This window comes from Budorcas taxicolor, chromosome 25 (genome assembly GCF_023091745.1).
Source record: "Budorcas taxicolor isolate Tak-1 chromosome 25, Takin1.1, whole genome shotgun sequence".
Lineage (NCBI taxonomy): Eukaryota > Metazoa > Chordata > Mammalia > Artiodactyla > Bovidae > Budorcas > Budorcas taxicolor.
In genome coordinates this window covers 45,242,245-45,259,508 of record NC_068934.1, presented here as the reverse complement: position 1 = coordinate 45,259,508, position 17,264 = coordinate 45,242,245, and the positions used below count along the sequence as shown (strand labels likewise).

Here is a 17,264-nt window from a genome sequence, read left to right as displayed (position 1 = left end):
TAATTCTGCTCTCATCGACCCAGCACCACTGACATGCCTGGCACTGTGCTGAGCTGTCTGCATATAATACCTCACTTTCCATGACACCTGAAAAGGAGTGATTGAGGCTCAGAGGTGGGGTTAAGCGACAAAGCTGGAGCCTGGGCCTGGACCAGACACAGAGGGCAGCATGGCAAAGTGACTCAGAGCCGAGGTGCCTGGGGTGGGTCACCCCCCCCCCCCCGGCAACTCTGCCTCAGTTCCCACATCTGTGAAGTGAGGAGGGAAATTCTCATAGGACGAAGATTATCAAAATGAGTGAAGATAGGTAGGTGTCCAGTCCATGGCGAGTCATCGATGGCTGTTGCTGACTCTCTACTACGGCGGAGTCATCAGGGGTAAGGCGGAAGGGTTTCACTTTGACCTCCCACCTCCCAGAAGTTACCTTCAAACTCTCCACGGGAACCAAAGGGGTCTCGGTAGCTCTCGATGAACCCGATGTAACTGGGGGAGAGAAGGGCTGAGATGGAGGAGGGGTGGGCAGGAGGCGGCAGGGTGGGGCGGAACGGAGGCTGGCGCCTCACCTCTCCACGATGGGGCCTTTGTCCTGGATCCAGAAGCGAGAGCCCTTCTTGTGGGCCTCGATAGAGCCCTGGGTGAAGCTTTCTATGTACTGGGCCAGCATCTGCTCCTGGTGGCTGTTGGCTGCATACGCCTGGGGGTGAGCAGGGGCTGGTCAGCCTCAGGCCACCCCCCCATCCTGGTACCCACCTTTGCTGCCCAAAGGGGCAGTGAACGGCACACCTCAGCCCAGAGCGCCCCATACCTTGGCTTTCTCCAGGTGCTCCACCACCTTCTGGAGGATGGGGGCATAGTCCCCACGGGTCACCCGAAAATGGCTTCCCTGGAATTCGTAGCTCTTCAGCTTGGAAGTCATTTCGGAGTCCAGGTTAGGCTCTGAGGGAAGAAGGATCATCGCTCAGGGGAAAGGTGAGTGTGAGACATTCCAGCAGGCTTCTCACTGTGACATTCATTTACTCTAACATCCTCGATGTCTCCCCATTGCTCACAGAAATTATAAACTTTCATCTTCAAAAATATACATATATGAGGGACTTCTCTGATGGTCCAGTGGCTAACACTCTGCACTCCCAATGCAGGGGGCCTGGGTTCGATTCCTGGTCAGGGAACTAGACCCCATGTGCCGCAACTAAGGGTTCGCCTGCTACAACTAAAGATCTTGCATGCTCAACGAAGATAAAAGATCCTGAATGCCACAAATAAGACCTCGCACAATCAAACAAATATGTTAAATATATATATATATTCTGTAACATGAAATGTTTTAAATGATTTATATGTGTTAACTCAATGAAACCTCACATCAACTCTGTGGGGAGAGGGAAATTATCTGTAGTTTCTACAGATGGGGAAACTAAGGCACCAAGAAGTTAAGTCAGGTTTTAAAGGTCACACAGCAGCAAGTAGCAGAGTTGGATTCAAACCCAGTGTGGCAAATTGTATTTAAAAAGCTATCCCTACCCTAGATATAATCACGAGGGTCCTTATGAAAAGGAGACAAAAGGGTGAAGGGAGGTAGATGTGATGAGAGAACAAAGGACGGGGCGAGACGTGAGGAAGGGGCCGTGGGCCGAGGGATGCAGGCAGCTTCTAGAAGCTGAAACAGGCAGGGAAGCAGATTTCCCCAGAAGAGACTCCAGTTTGGACCTCCAGAACTATAAGAGAATAAATCTGCGGGTTTTTTTAATTTTTTACTTTATTTTTATTTTGGCTGCACTCAGTCTTCATTGCAGAACGCAGTCTTAGTTGCCTTGCAGCATGTGGGATCTTAGTTCCCCCAGCAGGAATCAAACCCATGTCCCCTGCATTGGAAGGCAGATTCTTAACCACTGGACCACCAAGGAAGTCCCTAAATTTGAGTTTTTCATGCTGCTACATTTGTGGCTATTTGTTAGAGAAGCAATGGCATATTAATACCATTGTATCTTGCCTGTTATCTTTGATCCATATAACACGCTTCTAGATTATATTTTTAAATATATATATTTATTTACATATATATGGTAATGGTATTTCCTATCTCCTGATGTGAGATATGCTTCCAGATTATATTTTTAAATATATATATATATATTTGGCCATATATAGCCACAGTATTTCCTATCTCCCAGTGTGACTTCTCTCATGAGAATGTGGGGGCTTTATTCCCTCCTCTTGAAGAGGGGCAGGCAGGCTTATGACTACAGCAGAAGTGACACTGTGGCTGCCAAGGGCCAGGTCGCAGAAGGCGACACAGCTTCTGCCTGGCTCCCTTGGGATGTTCACTCTGGAGCACGGCTGCCACGAACAGTATGAAGATGCCACGAGGCATTTCGGTTGACAGCCCTGGTCAAGTCGATCTACATACATGCCGAACCCTAAACTTTCCCACCACCTCGCTTTGGCTCTTGCTGTTCCCTCCACCAGGAGCGCAATCCCCGACCCGGCCTCATTTGCCTGGCATCTGAGGATCTACCAAGGCCTGGCTGCTGGGGAGACATCGGTGAATGAAACACAAAGGTCCTCCTCTCAAGGAGCTTGCAGTCAACAGAAAAATAACCAGGAAATTACTGGGTGTGCTGATGGGCAAAGAGGCTATGAGGAGACAGGGAAGGGTCCTGGGAAGGTGAGGTCCAAGCCTGGCCTCCAGGACAACTGGGTGCTCTTGGGTGAACTGGGTGTTCAACTCAGGTGAACACTTGGAGGGGAAGGAGACATTCTGGGGGGAACAGGGAACAGACTGTGCAAAGGCCTGGAGTGGGTAGGTAAGAACACGGGGTTTTCAGGAAATTGGAAGTTGCTGAGCATGGCTGTGGCCCAGAGTCTATCTGGGGGCTAGGAGGTGGGAGGTGGTTGGGGAAGGGAGGGCCAGATTACACAGGTCTTCACAGAGGCCTGGATGCTTGTCTCAACACTGCATCTATATCCCCCTCACCCGGTAACAGACTCCAGTTTTCCTTTGGGACCTACCCCCCACCAACCACCCTGAGTCCAGGCAGTGGGAGGAGCTGATCTTATCACCTGACTGTGAGGTAGGCTTGGAACCAGGTCTAGACAATCAGAGACCAGTCCCTTAGCCACAAGGATTGGTTCATATAAATGGGAGATCCAAAACAGAGAAGCTTGAGCCACTTCCAGACCTTCAGATACTACTTCTGGGAGAAAAAGGCCCTCTTTTTACTGGAACAGCCAGGCCAGTGGCTATCAGGCTCTGTGGGAGCAGCCTGCTGTGGATGAAGTGAAGCGAGTTGAGCTGAGACAGAAAAATTTCTGAGAACGCGATCTGAGCGACTGGATCCAGCTGTGCCTGAAGCCCTTCTATTCTGGGCTTCTTAATTACTCAAGCCTATAAAGTCCCCTTTCGCTTGAGGCAAATAGGTTTCTTCACTTATAACCAAGAAATTCCGAACGATGGAGCCTTTAGAAGTGAATCTCGGCTTTACCCTGAAGGTCCTACTTTGAGAGATATTTAGGAAGCAGGGTTTAGCAATGAGAGGGTAACAGGCAGGAAGGCCAGGGATCTCCAAATGGAGGAAATAAGCTGCAAGTGTCAGACATTTTTTCTCTCTCTCTTAAGCGGCAGGAGGAAACAAACCACAAGGGTTAGATTTTTTTCCCCTTCTCTATACAGATTTAAAAAGAGGTTTCTCTTAAAGTGTTACCATAAGGACACCTGGTTCCACCTGAACTTAACTCTTCTCAAACCTAGAGCTAACCAATATATTTTTCTTATGGAAATGTTTGTCTTTAGCTATGTTAACGTACTATGTATTTACCCTAGACTCTGTCTTCAAGTTGGTTCCACCTAAAGGCTCAGAACTGCCTTGACAAACCAGTATGTTATACTCATATGTTGTTCTCCTAATCTACGTTAGTGAAACTATGTTATTTGCTTGGAAATCTGCCTTTCTCCGAGATTCATGTCAATCATGTTATGGCCCGGGACAACTCACCTTGTGCCAATGTTATCTCAAAATGCATGTTGTGGGTAAGGGGCCTGGTGCCAATCTCTGAGTTTTGAGGCATTTCCTTTCTTTATTATTTTTTTTATTTTTTATTTTTTTTTTCATTTCCTTTCTTTAATTAGCAGACTGCTATTAGCTATATAACATCCGGCTAAAGATTAGCAGGGGGGCACTCTTTCTGCCCGCTTCTGATGTCTATGTAGAAGCTTTCTCTATCTCTTTTATACTTTAATAAAACTTGATTACACAAAAGCTCTGAGCGATCGAGCCTTGTCTCTGGCCCCAGATTGAACTCTTCTCCTCTGGAGGCCAAGAATCCCGGCATCTTTCATGGCTCAGCAACAACCTTTCAGTAAGTTCACCACCACCACCTTTCTATATTCTCCCCAACCTCCAGGACAGCTTTTCCATTAAGCCTTCATTGATGTGCAGTTTGGATTTCTCCTCTAGGCCATCATGAGACATATGGTCCAGCCTCTATTTCCATTGTTTACATGAATTGTTATCTTCTGCACCACTGCCTGGAGGATGGGGACCACAGCCAACACTCGGCTCCCATCAGAGGCTTGCCGCAGTGACGTTCACCAGAGAAACAAGGCCCTTCCTCTGTCCTCGGGTCTCCCCTAGCTTTACATCACCACCAGCTCCAGGGCTAGGGGTGCTCACCTCCTAGAAACACCATATGCTGAGCACGGCACAGGGCTCGGCACCCAGTAAGCCTCCATCGCCATCCGCCATAGCTAGTTGTTGTTACTCCCTGTGGCTACTGCAGGCAGCTAACCCCTGTCCTGGGTTCCTGCCCCATCCATGCTGGTCCAGGAACACTAAAGAGGGAGAAGAAGGGGGGTGTGAGCTCACCTGTGCCCAGCACGGAAGCCAACCGCACCTCGTAGCTCGGCTTCCCGTCCTGGCCAACCTCCTTGAAGAGCCGTGTGTTGTAGGCACTGAGGTTCTGGAAAAGACAGGGCAGGGTTTAGGGGAGAGTAAATCCAGAGTGGGCAGTGGGGTGGAAGGGAGGGACAGTGGGCACACCTGCGGGAGAAGACACAGAGGAAAAGCGGGCCGGGCCTCGGGGGGACCACCCGGAGTCTTCTGGGAGGGAAGGGAGCAGGGTGGGCGGGCCAGGGCAGACTCCTGCTCGGCTCAGTACACTGAGTACTCAGTACACAGCACTTTTACTAAGTGCTGCGCCAGACAGTGGGCTTCCCAGATGGCTTGGTGGTAAAGAATCTACCTGCCAGTGCCAGAGACACAGGAGATGCAGGTTTGACCTCTAGGTTGGGAAGATCCCCTGGAGTAGGAAATGGCAACCCACTCCAGTATTCTCGCCTGGAAAATTCCATGGACAGAGGAGCCTGGTGGGCCACAGTCCACGAGGTCATAAAGAGCTGGACCTGTCTGAGCACGCACGTACATACGCACATACGATCACACCTGCTAGACACTTCATGACCTCAACTAACTTGGGCTATAGGAGGCAGACCTCAAGCCACAGATAAGGGATGTCACTGAGTGGCTGAGCTGGGAGGTGAAACACACATGGACACCAGAGCCCAGTTGAAGCAGCTCTGATATTCTGTGTCCTCCTTCCCTGAGGCTGTCACAAGGCCCTTCAGCCTGGGGTGGAGTGGGGGCGGCTCCATCAGGGCACTCATGCTGACCCTTAGATAAGGATTCCCCAATCTTCTCCACCTCAAGGATCCCCGATGCCTGTGCCTCTGGGCTCAAGCTGAGACCCGGGAGTGGCCGCCAGTGCCAAGCGGACCCCAAGAAGCCACTACCCCGACTTGCCCATCCCCCAAACCTGTGAGTCCAGAAAGTCTTGGGCTAGTTTGGCATCTTCCATGGTACAGTTCCCAGAGAAATAGGTGGTGATGCCCTGTTGGGGAAAGGGCAGAGTGAAAATAGGAGTTGTTGCTGAGGTTGGAGCTGCAGGGGCAGCTGGTAAATTCCTTCCTGGCCACCCTCTCCAGCCTCAGACTTCCTGCACCTCCTCTTAGCAGCCTCCAAGGTCCCACTCCATCTCTTTCCAGGGGAAGAAAATTGGAACACAAACAACACACAGGGCCATCCCTAGCCTTCCTACAGCTCTGCGCCAGCCTCTCACAGATCCACCCCTAAGGTTCGCTGCGTCCCTCACCCCACGCGACTCCTAAGCAGCCTCCAGATGTGGGAAGCTTGGATCCCCTCCTTTCCAGCCCCCCGCCTCCAGCTCCCCCAGCTCTCAGTTCGTCTCTCCTTCCCTCCTCCTGGCACACAGCATCCCGGGATGTCAGAACTGGGAGGGCGTTCAGAAAGCATTCCATCCAACCCACTTACTGAGGACGACGCTGAGCCTCGCCGTGGACAGCAGCTTGGCCTCAGGCGTGATGGACAGCCCGCTGTCTCCCCATCGGTTGCCCCTTCCTCCAGGCCAGGTGGCCCTCAATGATCCCCTCCACCTCCTAGCATGGCTGGGGCCTCACCTCTTTCCCCAGCCCGAGGTGTCGAAGCCTCGATTCCAGCGAGAACATGAGCTCCCCGCAGGTCTGCCAGAGGCCCCTAACTTCTTCCGGGTGCTGCTGAGCAGCCTCACTCCCCAGGATCACACGTTCCAGCTTCTCCTGCAGGGGAAGGGAGGTCCTTGGCCTGGCCAAGGCCGCACCACCCAACCTGCCTCCTGGAGCCCCCCAGCCATCCCCAAGCTCTTCTCCCATAGTCTAAGACCTTCTGGTTCAGAGGGTGGTCAACAGACTGGCAGCATTGACCTTGCCAGAGAAAAGCAGAACCTCATACCTGCCTGCTCAAGCTGGCTGGGTCAGAGGCTGTATATCAATAAGATTGTCAGGCCAGTCATGTGCAGAGTAGGGACTGAGAGCCCTGGTGTTAAGACCTGGGTCTGCCCCAGAAGGGCCCGAGCCCTATGGTCCAGAGAAGGACTCCCTGCGTCCACTCTCCTCCACTGTCTCCAGGGGTGACCAACAGCCCTATCTCTGCAGCACCAAACGGTGCTCAGAACCCTTCCACAGCCTCCCTTCATTTGTCCCTCAGGTCAGCATGGTCGGGAGGTCGCTGCAGCACCCGGGAGAGTGGCTGACCCAAGGCTGTGCGGCATGCTGGTCAAAGGTCAAAGCCTGACTCCCGCAGGGGCTCCATCTGCTGCTTTCCCCACTCCACCCCACCAGCCCCAAACTGCCCACCTTCCCCAGCCCTCCTCAGCTCACCTTGGGCAGGTTGGGAACAAACTTGGTGTCGCCAAAGGACTTGTAGTTGCCCATGTTGGAGTAGACGCCCGCGGCGTAGACCAGGAACGCCTGGGGGATGGGAGCGTCAGAGGAAACGCAGCCTCCCCACCCCATGGAGGGTCCCTCCTGGGATGTTAACACCCCAGAGGAAGCTGTATGGGTGAGGTGGGGAGATCTAGGGGGCAGGACCCACATCCCGGGAGGCGCCAGGCTGGGCTGCTTTCACGGCCCAACCTTCAGACACCCACGGTCCAGCCAAACGGGTCTTCTCAACAGCTTCCAAATATGGATACATCCAAGCCCTCATCCACCTTGTTCCCTTCATATCAGCACCCTCTCAGCCACCTGCATCTCATCTGACTTTGAAGGCCCAGCGCAGACACCACCTCCTGTAGGAAGCCTGTCCTTAGCCCCCATCTGATAGGCAGCTGGCGCCGGAGGCATCAAAATGTTAGGGATGGAGGGGCCTTGGCTGACGACTCTATGGCGTTTACAGGCTCCAAATCTACTCTCCCTTCCTCTGGTAATATGGCCTCAGCTTCCTTTTGGGATGGGCCAAAATCTCCCTTCCCCAACTCCAGGGGTAGGCACAGGCCCAAGCTGGCCAGCCAGAGCCTGACCAGGAAGTTTCCCAGCGGTGAAGAGCTACTGTTTCATACCAGGAATCATCAAGTCCAAAGGCCCTAGAGATCCCCTACTAAGGTGACAAAAGAAAGCAAAACTGAGCGATGAAGACTGCATCGCAATGGTATCCCTGAGTCTCTGAATCCAGCCATGACTGAAGCCTTTGTAGCCCTGGACTTTTCAATTATGTGAGCCCATAATTCTCTTTTTTAAAAATAGACTTTATTCTATAGAGTAGTTTCAGGTTCACAGCAAAACTGAGTGGAAAGTAGAGATTACCCCAAAGTGCTCCCCGCCCGACCCCGCCACCCCACCGCCAGGCAGAGCCTCCACCTCGTTAATATTCTTCACGAGTCTGGTACATTTCTTACAACTGAGGAATGTACCTTGGCACCTCATCACCCAAAGATCATAGTTTACATTAGGGACCACTCTTGACATTGTATATTCTATGGGTTTGGATAGATGTATAAAGACACATATCTGCCATTACACATGATACAGTACTCTGAAGTATACAGGGCAGTTTCAGTGTCTGAAAAATCCTCTGTGCTCTATATCCCCTCCCAGCACCTGGCAACTACCCATCTTCTTACTAGCTGCATAGTTTTGCCTTTTCCACATAGCTGGAATCATACAGTATGCACCCTTTTTGTGATGGTTTCTTTCACCCAGCAATATCCATTTAACTTTCTCTGTGTCTTTTCATGGCTTAATCGCTCACTTCTTTTTTTTTTTTTTACTGTCATTTTAAATCTTTAATCAGATTCCATTCATGATTATCAGTCATATTACATGCCATGATTAGCTTTCTATAAACAATTTTGCCTTCTGTGTACAAATTGGTATCAATGAAATAAAAAATAAAACCATATACTAGGCAAAGAATTTTATTTATCTTTGTCTCAAACTTTATTCTTAGGCTTCTTCAGCTTCATTAGCTGCAAAGAATGAATTGTATATAAGCAAAAACTGAAAAGAGCTGCAGTGTCCAGGGGCTTAGGCTTAAAAATATTAGAGATCTAGGTTTTATCAGATCCATAAACAAAATTTTAAAAAGCAGTCATAATATAAAATAGCAGCTCCCAGTAACTTCTTCAAGATTTATCTTCTTCAGAAGTTAACTCAATTCAGTTTGCTTCATTCTTGGAAGCCTCATCAAAATTCTCCACAAGATCTGGAACTTCATCATCATCCTCCTCTCCAGTGGCAAGTCGTGCTTTTCCATCCACAGATTGTTTGGGCAGAGCTTCAGCCAATCTCCTTAAACTGGTCAGACTGTCGGCACCAAGCTGGTTTAAGATGCTGGGGAGCATTTCTGTCAGTTGCCTTGTCTCAGCCTGGCCCGTACTGGTGAAAGTGTTTGCTGCCAGAGATGCCTGAACTTTAGGGTTGTTAAAGTGGATCACTGTTCCTTGATTTGTGAACATATTCACCTCTTCAATACCAGAGATATTGTTTACCCCTAACTTCTTTAAAGAGAACTGAAGGTTTTTGTCATCTGCTGTGGCTGTTCTATGAACCACCTTCCTCTTTCTGCGAGCAGTTCCTTTCCCACCAATGCGCACTTGTGCCTGCAGTTTGGCGAGTTTCTCCTGGTTCATGATAGTTTCTTTCATCTTGTTGGAGCGGAAATGGGGCCGCGCGGGGGACTAGGGTTGGCGCTCAGGTGGTCTCGGGCAGACCAGCTGAGGTTAGGCGCACACACGCGGGGACGCAAGATGGCAGCTAGAGCAATCGCTCACTTCTTTTCAGCACTAATGTTCCATTGTCTGATATACCATGGTTTGTTTATTGATTCAGCTACCGAAGGGCATCTTAATCAGATATATCTTTTGCAAACATTTTCTCCCATTCATGACTTATCTTTTCATTCTCTTGACAATGTCTTACACAGAGCAGAAAACTTTAATTTTAGGGACATCTTTGGAGGTCCAGTGGTTAAAACTCTGTGCTTCCAGTGCAGAGGGTGTGAGTTCGATCCCTGGTTGAGGAACTAAGATCCCACATGCCACATAACATGGCCAAGAAAAAGAAAAATTAAATTTTAATAAGTTCAGCTTATCAATTATTTCTATCATGGATCATGCTTGGTGTTATAACTAAAAAGTCAACTGCATACCCAAGATCATCTAAATGGTCTCCTGTGTTATTTTCTGGGAGTTTTAGTTTTGTATTTAAGACTGTGATTCATTTTGAGTTAATTTTTGTGAAGGATATAAGATCTGTATCTAGATTTTTTTTTTTTTTTACCATGTGAATGTCTAGTTGTTCTAGCACCATCTATTGGAAAGACTATATTTGTTTCATTATATTACCTTTGTTCTTTGTCAAAGATTTGTTTACTATATTTGTGGGGGTCTGTTTCTAGGCTCTCTATTCTATTGCACTGATCTACTGTCTATTTTTTGCCAACCGAAGACTGTCCTGATTACTGTAGCTTAATAGTAAGTCTTGAACTAGAGTAGCATCAGTCCTTCAACTTTGTTCTTCTCCTTCATTATTGTATTGCCTATTCTGAGTCTTTTGCCTCTCCGTATTAACTTTAGAATAAGTTTGTCGGTATCCACAAAACAACTTGCTGGGATTTCGACTGGGATTGCATTGAATTTATAGATACAGTTGGGAAGAAGTGATATCTTGACAATATTGAGTCTTTCTATCCATGAACATGGAGTATCTCCCCATTTATTTAGTTCTTCTTTGATATTTTTCATCAGAGTTTTATAGTTTTCTGCATACACGTCTTCTACATATTGTTACTTTCACTTTTCACTTTCATGCATTGGAGAAGGACATGGCAACCCACTCCAGTGTTTTTGCCTGGAGAATCCCAGGGACAGAGGAGCCTGGTGGGCTGCCGTCTATGGGGTTGCACAGAGTCGGACACGACTAAAGTGACTTAGCCGTAGCCGTACATATTGTTAGATTTATGATTATTTCAACTTTTTTGGGTGCTATTGTAAATGGAATTGTGTCTTAATTTCAAATCCTATGTTTTCATTGCTGGAATACAGGAAAGCAATTGCGTTTCATGTATTAACTTTGCATCCTGCAACCTTGCTATAATCACTTATGTGTTCTAGGAGTTTTTGTTGATTCTTTCAGATTTTCCACTTAAACAATCATGTCATCTGTGAACAAAGACAGTATTATGTCTTCCTTTACAATATGTATACCTGAAATTTCTTTTTCTTGTCTTATTGCATTAGGTAGAATTTCCAGTACAACATTGAAAAGTAGTGGTGAGAGGGGAGATCCTTGCTTCATTCCTGATGTTAGTGGGAAAGTTTTTCACCATTAAATATGATATTAACTCTAAGTTTTCTAGTTACAGTTGTTTTTTTTTTTTAAATCATGAATGGGTGTTAGAATTTGTCAAATGCCAAATGCTTCTTCTTCTGCATCTATTGATATGATTGTGTGATTTTTCTCCTTTAGTCTATTGATGTGATGATTTACATTTATTGATTTTTGAATGTTGAACCAGATTGGTATAGCTGGGATAAATCCCACTTGGTCATGGTGCATAATTCTTTTTATATATTGTTGGATTCAACTTACTATTTTGTTGAGGACTTTTGCATCTATGGTCTTGAGGCATATCGGTCTGTAGTCTTCTTTACTTTCATTGTAATCTTTGTCTGATTTTGGTGTTAAGGTAACACTGGCCTCACAGATGAGTTAGAAAGTATTCTTTCTGCTTTTCTCTTCTGAAAGATGGTAGAGAATTGTTATAATGTCACCCTTAAATGTATAGTAGTGAATTTATCTTGGCTTGATGTTTTCTGTTTTGGAAGGTTGTTTATTAATTATTGATTCTATTTCTTTGATACAAGCTTTGCAGATTATCTATTTCTTTTTGTGTGAATTTTAGCAGATTGTCTTTCAAGGAATTGGTCCATTTCATATAGGTTATCAAATTTGTGCATATGAACTTTTTTCAAATGGTAATCCTTTGATTACCATTTGAAGGATATTGCCCATGAATATTCACTGCCCATGAATTTGTAGTGATAGCCCTTCTTTAATTTCTTTTTCTTTTTTCCTTCTTTCATTCCTGATATCAGTAGTTTGTGACCTCTCACCTTTTATCTTAGTCTAGCTAGAGGTTTCGGAGAAGGCAATGGCAACCCACTCCAGTACCCTTGCCTGGCAAATCCATGGACGAAGGAGCCTGGTAGGCTGCAGTCCATGGGATCACTAGGAGTTGGACACGACTGAGTGACTTCACTTTCACTTTTCATCTTCATGCACTGGAGAAGGAAATAGCAACCCACTCCAGTGTTCTTGCCTGGAGAATCCCAGGGACAGGGGAGCCTGGTGGGCTGCCGTCTATGGGGTTGCACAGAGTTGGACATGACTGAAGCAACTTAGCAGCAGCAGCAGCTAGAGATTTATTGATTGCTATGATCTGAATATTTGTGCCCCTCCAAAATCAGTATGTTGAAACCTAACCTCCAAGGTGATGGCTATTAAGAGAGGGAGACTTTAGGAGGAGATTAGATCATGAATGATGGCATAGCCCTCCTCATTGAGATTAATGCGCTTACAAAGTAGACCCCAGATAGCTAGCTCAGATAGCTAGCTCTTATGATCCACCACGTGAAAACACAGTGAGAAGGCGGCAATCTGCAGTCCAAAAGAGGAGTGTCACCAGAACCCAACCATGCTGGCACCTGTGGTCCATTCTTCTTCTACCTTGGTGGTTGTAACTTAGCCTTGTATACAATTTCATTTTCTCTCCTTTCTTAGCATATCAATTGCACTTCTTTTTTCACTTGTTTTAGTGGTTGACTTTGCAATAGACATTTTAGTGGCTGAGTTTGCAATATACATTTATAACTAATCCCAGTCCATTTCATGGGCAGTTTGAGTACTTTATAATAACAAAATAATCCTAATTCTTGCCTTCCTGCCCTCTTATCACTGCTGTCATTCATTTCACTTATACATAAGCATACATAGTTGGATATATTGCTGCTATTATTATTTTGGACAAATATATCTCTTAGATCAGTTAAGAATAAGAAAAATAAAAGTTTTTATTTTACCTTCACTTATTCCTTCACCACGGCTTTTCCTTTCTGTTTTAATGTACATCTGAGTTTCTGACCCATATCATTTCCCTTCTCCCTAGAGAACTTCTTTTAACATTTCCTGCAAAGCAGGTCTATTGGTAACACATTCCCTCAATTTTTGTTTGTCTGAGAAAGTCTTTATTTCCACTACACTTTAAAGGGTAATTTCACAGGGCATACAATTCTAGATTGGCGGCTTTTTATCTCGACACTATAAATATTTCAGTCTACTCTTCTTGCTTGCCAGATTTCTGAAAGATTAGATGTAATCCTTATCTTTGTTCCTCTGTAGATTTTTTTTTTTCCATCTAGTTTCTTTCTTTCTCTTTGATTTTCTTTCTCTTTGATTTTCTGTAGTTTAAACATGATATGTCTATATGGAGGTTTTGTCTGTTTCTTTTTTGTTTTGCATTTAGTATCCTATTCAGTGTTCTCTGAACTTCCTGGATCTGTGGCTTGGTATCTGACATTACTTTGTGGAAATTCTCAGTCAATACTATTTTAGGTATTTCTTCTGGTTTTTTTCTTCTTCTTCTTCTTCTTCTGGTTTTATCACTATATACATGTTATATTCCTTACAGTTGTCCCATGGTTCCTGGATATCCTATTCTGTTTTCTTCAGTCTTTTTTCACTTTGGTTTTCAATTTTGGAGGCTTCTATTGAGATACCCTTAAGCTCAGAGATTCTTTCCTCTGCTGTGTCAAGTCTACTAATAAGCCCATCAAAAGTGCCCTTCCTTTCTGGTAGTATTTTTTGACCTCTAGCATTTTTTCAGACTCTTTCTCAGACTCTTTTCCATTATGGTTATTATAAGATGCTGAGTATCGTTTCCTGTGCTGTATAGTATGTCCTTGTTATTTACTTACTTTATATATAGTACTGTATATATGTTAATCCCAAACTGCCCATCTGTTCTTACATGCTGTCTACTTTATCCATTAGAGCCCTTAGAATATTAGTCAGAGTTGTTTTAACTCCTGGTCTGATGAGTCCAACATCCCTGCCGTATCTGAGTCTGGTTCTGATACTTGCTCTGTCTCTTCAAGCTGTGTTTTCTGCCTTTAAGAATGTTTTGTAATTTTTTTCTTGATAGCCAGACATGATGTGCTGGGTAAAAGGAACCGTCATAAATAGGCCTTTAGTAGTGGGACGGTAAGGAATGGTGGCAGGGGGAGTGTTCTAGAATCCCATGATTTTAGTGAGCCTTTGCTGCTGGACTTTGAACTTGACATGCTCTTCTCAGCCCCATATTCCCACTCCTTTTAGATGGGACCGGATGGATGGTCAGAGCTGTCTAGAGTTGTGTGTTTCCCTTCTTCCAGATCAGTTAGGCTCCAATAAAACCCTAACAGGTTTGCTTCTGGTTAAATAGTTTCTCCTGAGGGCAGATCATGTTAAGAAGAACAGAATGCTCTAGCATATTTTTTAAATGGCTCCTTCTCACCTCCCCCTGCCAGAAGCAAGAGGGATTTTTTTCTCTGAAATTCACTGTGAGAACCAGGTGAAGCTCCTGAAGGTAAAACCCCCCAAAGTGTGGGGGCCCCATTATGTCCAGTTCCCCCTGGAGTTTTCAACTCTCAGAATTGTCCACACTGAGCCTTTAGCAATTCATCAATTACAGTTCCAATTTTCCTACCCCAGCACTGGTTCCATGGAGGTTTCTGTTCATGAGTTTTTGCTCTGGTAAGCTGTGACTCTCTGTACCTGCCTGTCTGTTTCTCCAATTTTGGGAGCTGCAGTTTGCTCTGGAACCTCACTTCTCTTAAGGATCTAAGAAGAGTTGTTGGTTTTTCAATTTCTTCAGCTTTTTACTTGTTAGAAGAGATGGGCAACATCTAAGCTCCCAACATGCCAGACCAGAAACTGGGAGTCATGATTTTTTTTTTCTCTCATTTAAGCCAATTTGAGGTGGGTTTCTGCTACTTCCAAACAAAACAATCCCACTGCAAATAGTGAATACTTGGGTAGCACTTTTCCATTAACTTTCCCGGCTATTCTCTCTTTTAATGAGGAAATCAAGGCCTAGAGATGGGATGTGATTACTCAAAGTTCAAACAAAAAGTAGAAGAAACAGCCTGGGCCTCAGCACAAAGATAAGCAATCTAATCCCTTTATTTTACATATAGAAAAACTATATCCTCATACATTCTTGGAGAAGCTTTTTCAGAAAATGATTTAACAACACTAGTCAACTGTCAATGTACAGAGCCTTGGACCCAGCAATTCTGCTTCTAAAAATAGATCCTAGTCACACACATGCTTAAGGATGCTTATTTGTCTTGTTTGTAAGAATCACAAACAACCTAAATGTCCATCAATATACAAAGGATTAAACTGATAACAGCGTACAAAGCTAAGGAATGCTTCACAGTCAATAAAAGAAAACGAGGTGGATTTCTATGTACCCCATGGAAGTTCTCCAAGATATAGTGTTCAGTGAAAAAAAGCAGAACTCATAAGAATCTATAGAATGTGACCTCATACGTGAAAGAGAAAAGAAGCAACTAACACATGTGCATCTGTACTTGTACAGGTATCCAGTATAGACAGAGGACTGAAAAGGCTATACACCCCACCATCTTTGGTGGTTACCTCTGGGCTAGGCATTGAGAAAAAATGATCTTTGTGTTTTATTTTGTGCCTTTCTGCAATGCTGTAAAGCATTAAGAATGCATTCATGTATTCCTTGGCCAATAGACCCACAGACCAGATAAAAACAAGAGGACAGGCAGAACATTCTGCCCAGGGACATGCAACATGGTAGAGGAAGATCTGGTCCAGAACTCAGACCTCCAGATTCCTACACTGAACTCATTCCTCTACCGTCTCCGAACCTCCACAGCTGTTTCCACTACTCCACAGCTCTTGTGATCATCATAACAGCCATCAGTTATCTCATCAAGGGGCCACAACCCTAAGAGGTACAGATGACCCTCAGGTATATTTTGTAGATGAGAAGACTGAGACTCCAGGAGGGGATGTCCCTGTGTTTAAAACCTTTGATCTAATCCAGAGAGAGACAGAGAGTCCATTGGACCCCTGCTTCCTGGCCCCTCACACCCAGAATGCAGGTTGGCCTGAGAGAACTAACCTGATATTCCTCTTCAGTAAGGCCTTCTGCCAGGGCATGCTGGCGCAGCTGGTCAGGATCCTGGGCACGGAAGAGGCGGCTGAGCAGGGCATAGATGTAGGGGGCCTCAGGGGAGGTCTGCAGCAGCACTGCCAGGCCTCCGTACCAGGCGGCCCGTGACAGGTAGTGGGCATAGAGACGCTCTGTGGACGAGAGCAGGCGGAAGGCCTCGCGGCAATCCAGGCTTGACACGCCGATGTCATTGGGGAGAATGTACTGGGTGTCCGCCATGGGCCCTGCTGAGAACCATCACCGTGATCACAAGCATCATTTATCCCACACCAATGGCATGTACATCTGAGTCTACACGCTCACGGTCTGAATGAGGAAGGGAATACCATTGCATCCATGCACCAGATATGCCAAGTGAGACTCAGAGATGGTTAGGTGACTCACCCCAGAAGATTACACAATATTCTGGCAGGCAATATTCGGCCTGTGGCCTCCCAAACTTAAAGACCGAATCCAACTAGATAGTATTACAGATTGGAAAGGGCAATGGCACCCCACTCCAGTACTCTTGCCTGGAAAATCCCATGGACAGCGGAGCCTGGTGGGCTGCAGTCCATGGGGTCACTATGAGTCGGACACGACTGAGCGACATCACTTTCACTTTTCACTTTCATGCATTAGAGAAGGACATGGCAATCCACTCCAGTGTTCATGCCTGGAGAATCCCAGCAATGGGGGAGTCCAGTGGGCTGCTGTCTCTGGGGTCGCACAGAGTCAGACACGACTGAAGCGACTTAGCAGCAGCAGCAGTATTACAAATGGAGAAACCAGGCCCAGGGAGGCGGGGTGCTTTGCCTAATAACAGAAGGGAGGGGTCAAAAGCGAGCTTCTGCATCTCTGGGCTCCCAGGCCCCTCTCCGTGGCCACCCCTCTTCCCTCTCTGATCTCCTAGCCTCCCCTTAAGAATTATCCTGCATGTTCTTCGATTCTGCCCACCACTGTATTCACAAGGACAGAGTCCCAGCTGGAAGACCCAGGTTCCAAGACTGGCTCAGCCCCAGACTCCAAATATCAAGTCAGTTTTACTTTTCTACCTCTAGAAGACAGTCTTTGATAATAACCCCAACCTCACTGGGTGGCTATGCAAATTAGATGAGGTCACAAGGTCAGCCTGATCGACAGAAGGTACCTATAGCAGTACAAGATTTTCCCTGTACTCTTCAGTTCTCACTGCTGGCAGGATCTGTC

At 46.2% G+C, this 17,264-nt stretch overlaps 2 protein-coding genes across 4 annotated transcripts in view; both read right to left on the bottom strand.

Moving 5' to 3' along the window:
• Positions 1-17,264, bottom strand: part of DPP3 (dipeptidyl peptidase 3) — a 32,762-nt gene that overhangs the window by 15,011 nt on the left and 487 nt on the right. For 2 of the 3 annotated variants that reach the window (XM_052661822.1, XM_052661823.1), the window contains exons 2-9: positions 16,026-16,300; positions 7,208-7,297; positions 6,470-6,607; positions 5,809-5,883; positions 4,863-4,956; positions 806-936; positions 564-694; positions 425-483 (exon numbers count right to left, since the gene is read on the bottom strand). In XM_052661822.1, the coding sequence (XP_052517782.1) occupies positions 425-483; positions 564-694; positions 806-936; positions 4,863-4,956; positions 5,809-5,883; positions 6,470-6,607; positions 7,208-7,297; positions 16,026-16,295 (988 nt within the window). In that variant the 5' untranslated portion in view covers positions 16,296-16,300. Of the gene's footprint in view, positions 1-424; positions 484-563; positions 695-805; positions 937-4,862; positions 4,957-5,808; positions 5,884-6,469; positions 6,608-7,207; positions 7,298-16,025; positions 16,304-17,264 lie in introns of all 3 variants that reach the window. The other variant, XM_052661821.1, reaches the window with a different exon arrangement.
• Positions 8,599-9,580, bottom strand: LOC128068672 (transcription factor BTF3-like). The gene has a single exon (XM_052661824.1). The coding sequence runs from the start codon at positions 9,469-9,471 to the stop codon at positions 8,983-8,985; it is 489 nt and encodes a 162-aa protein (XP_052517784.1). The 5' UTR covers positions 9,472-9,580; the 3' UTR covers positions 8,599-8,982.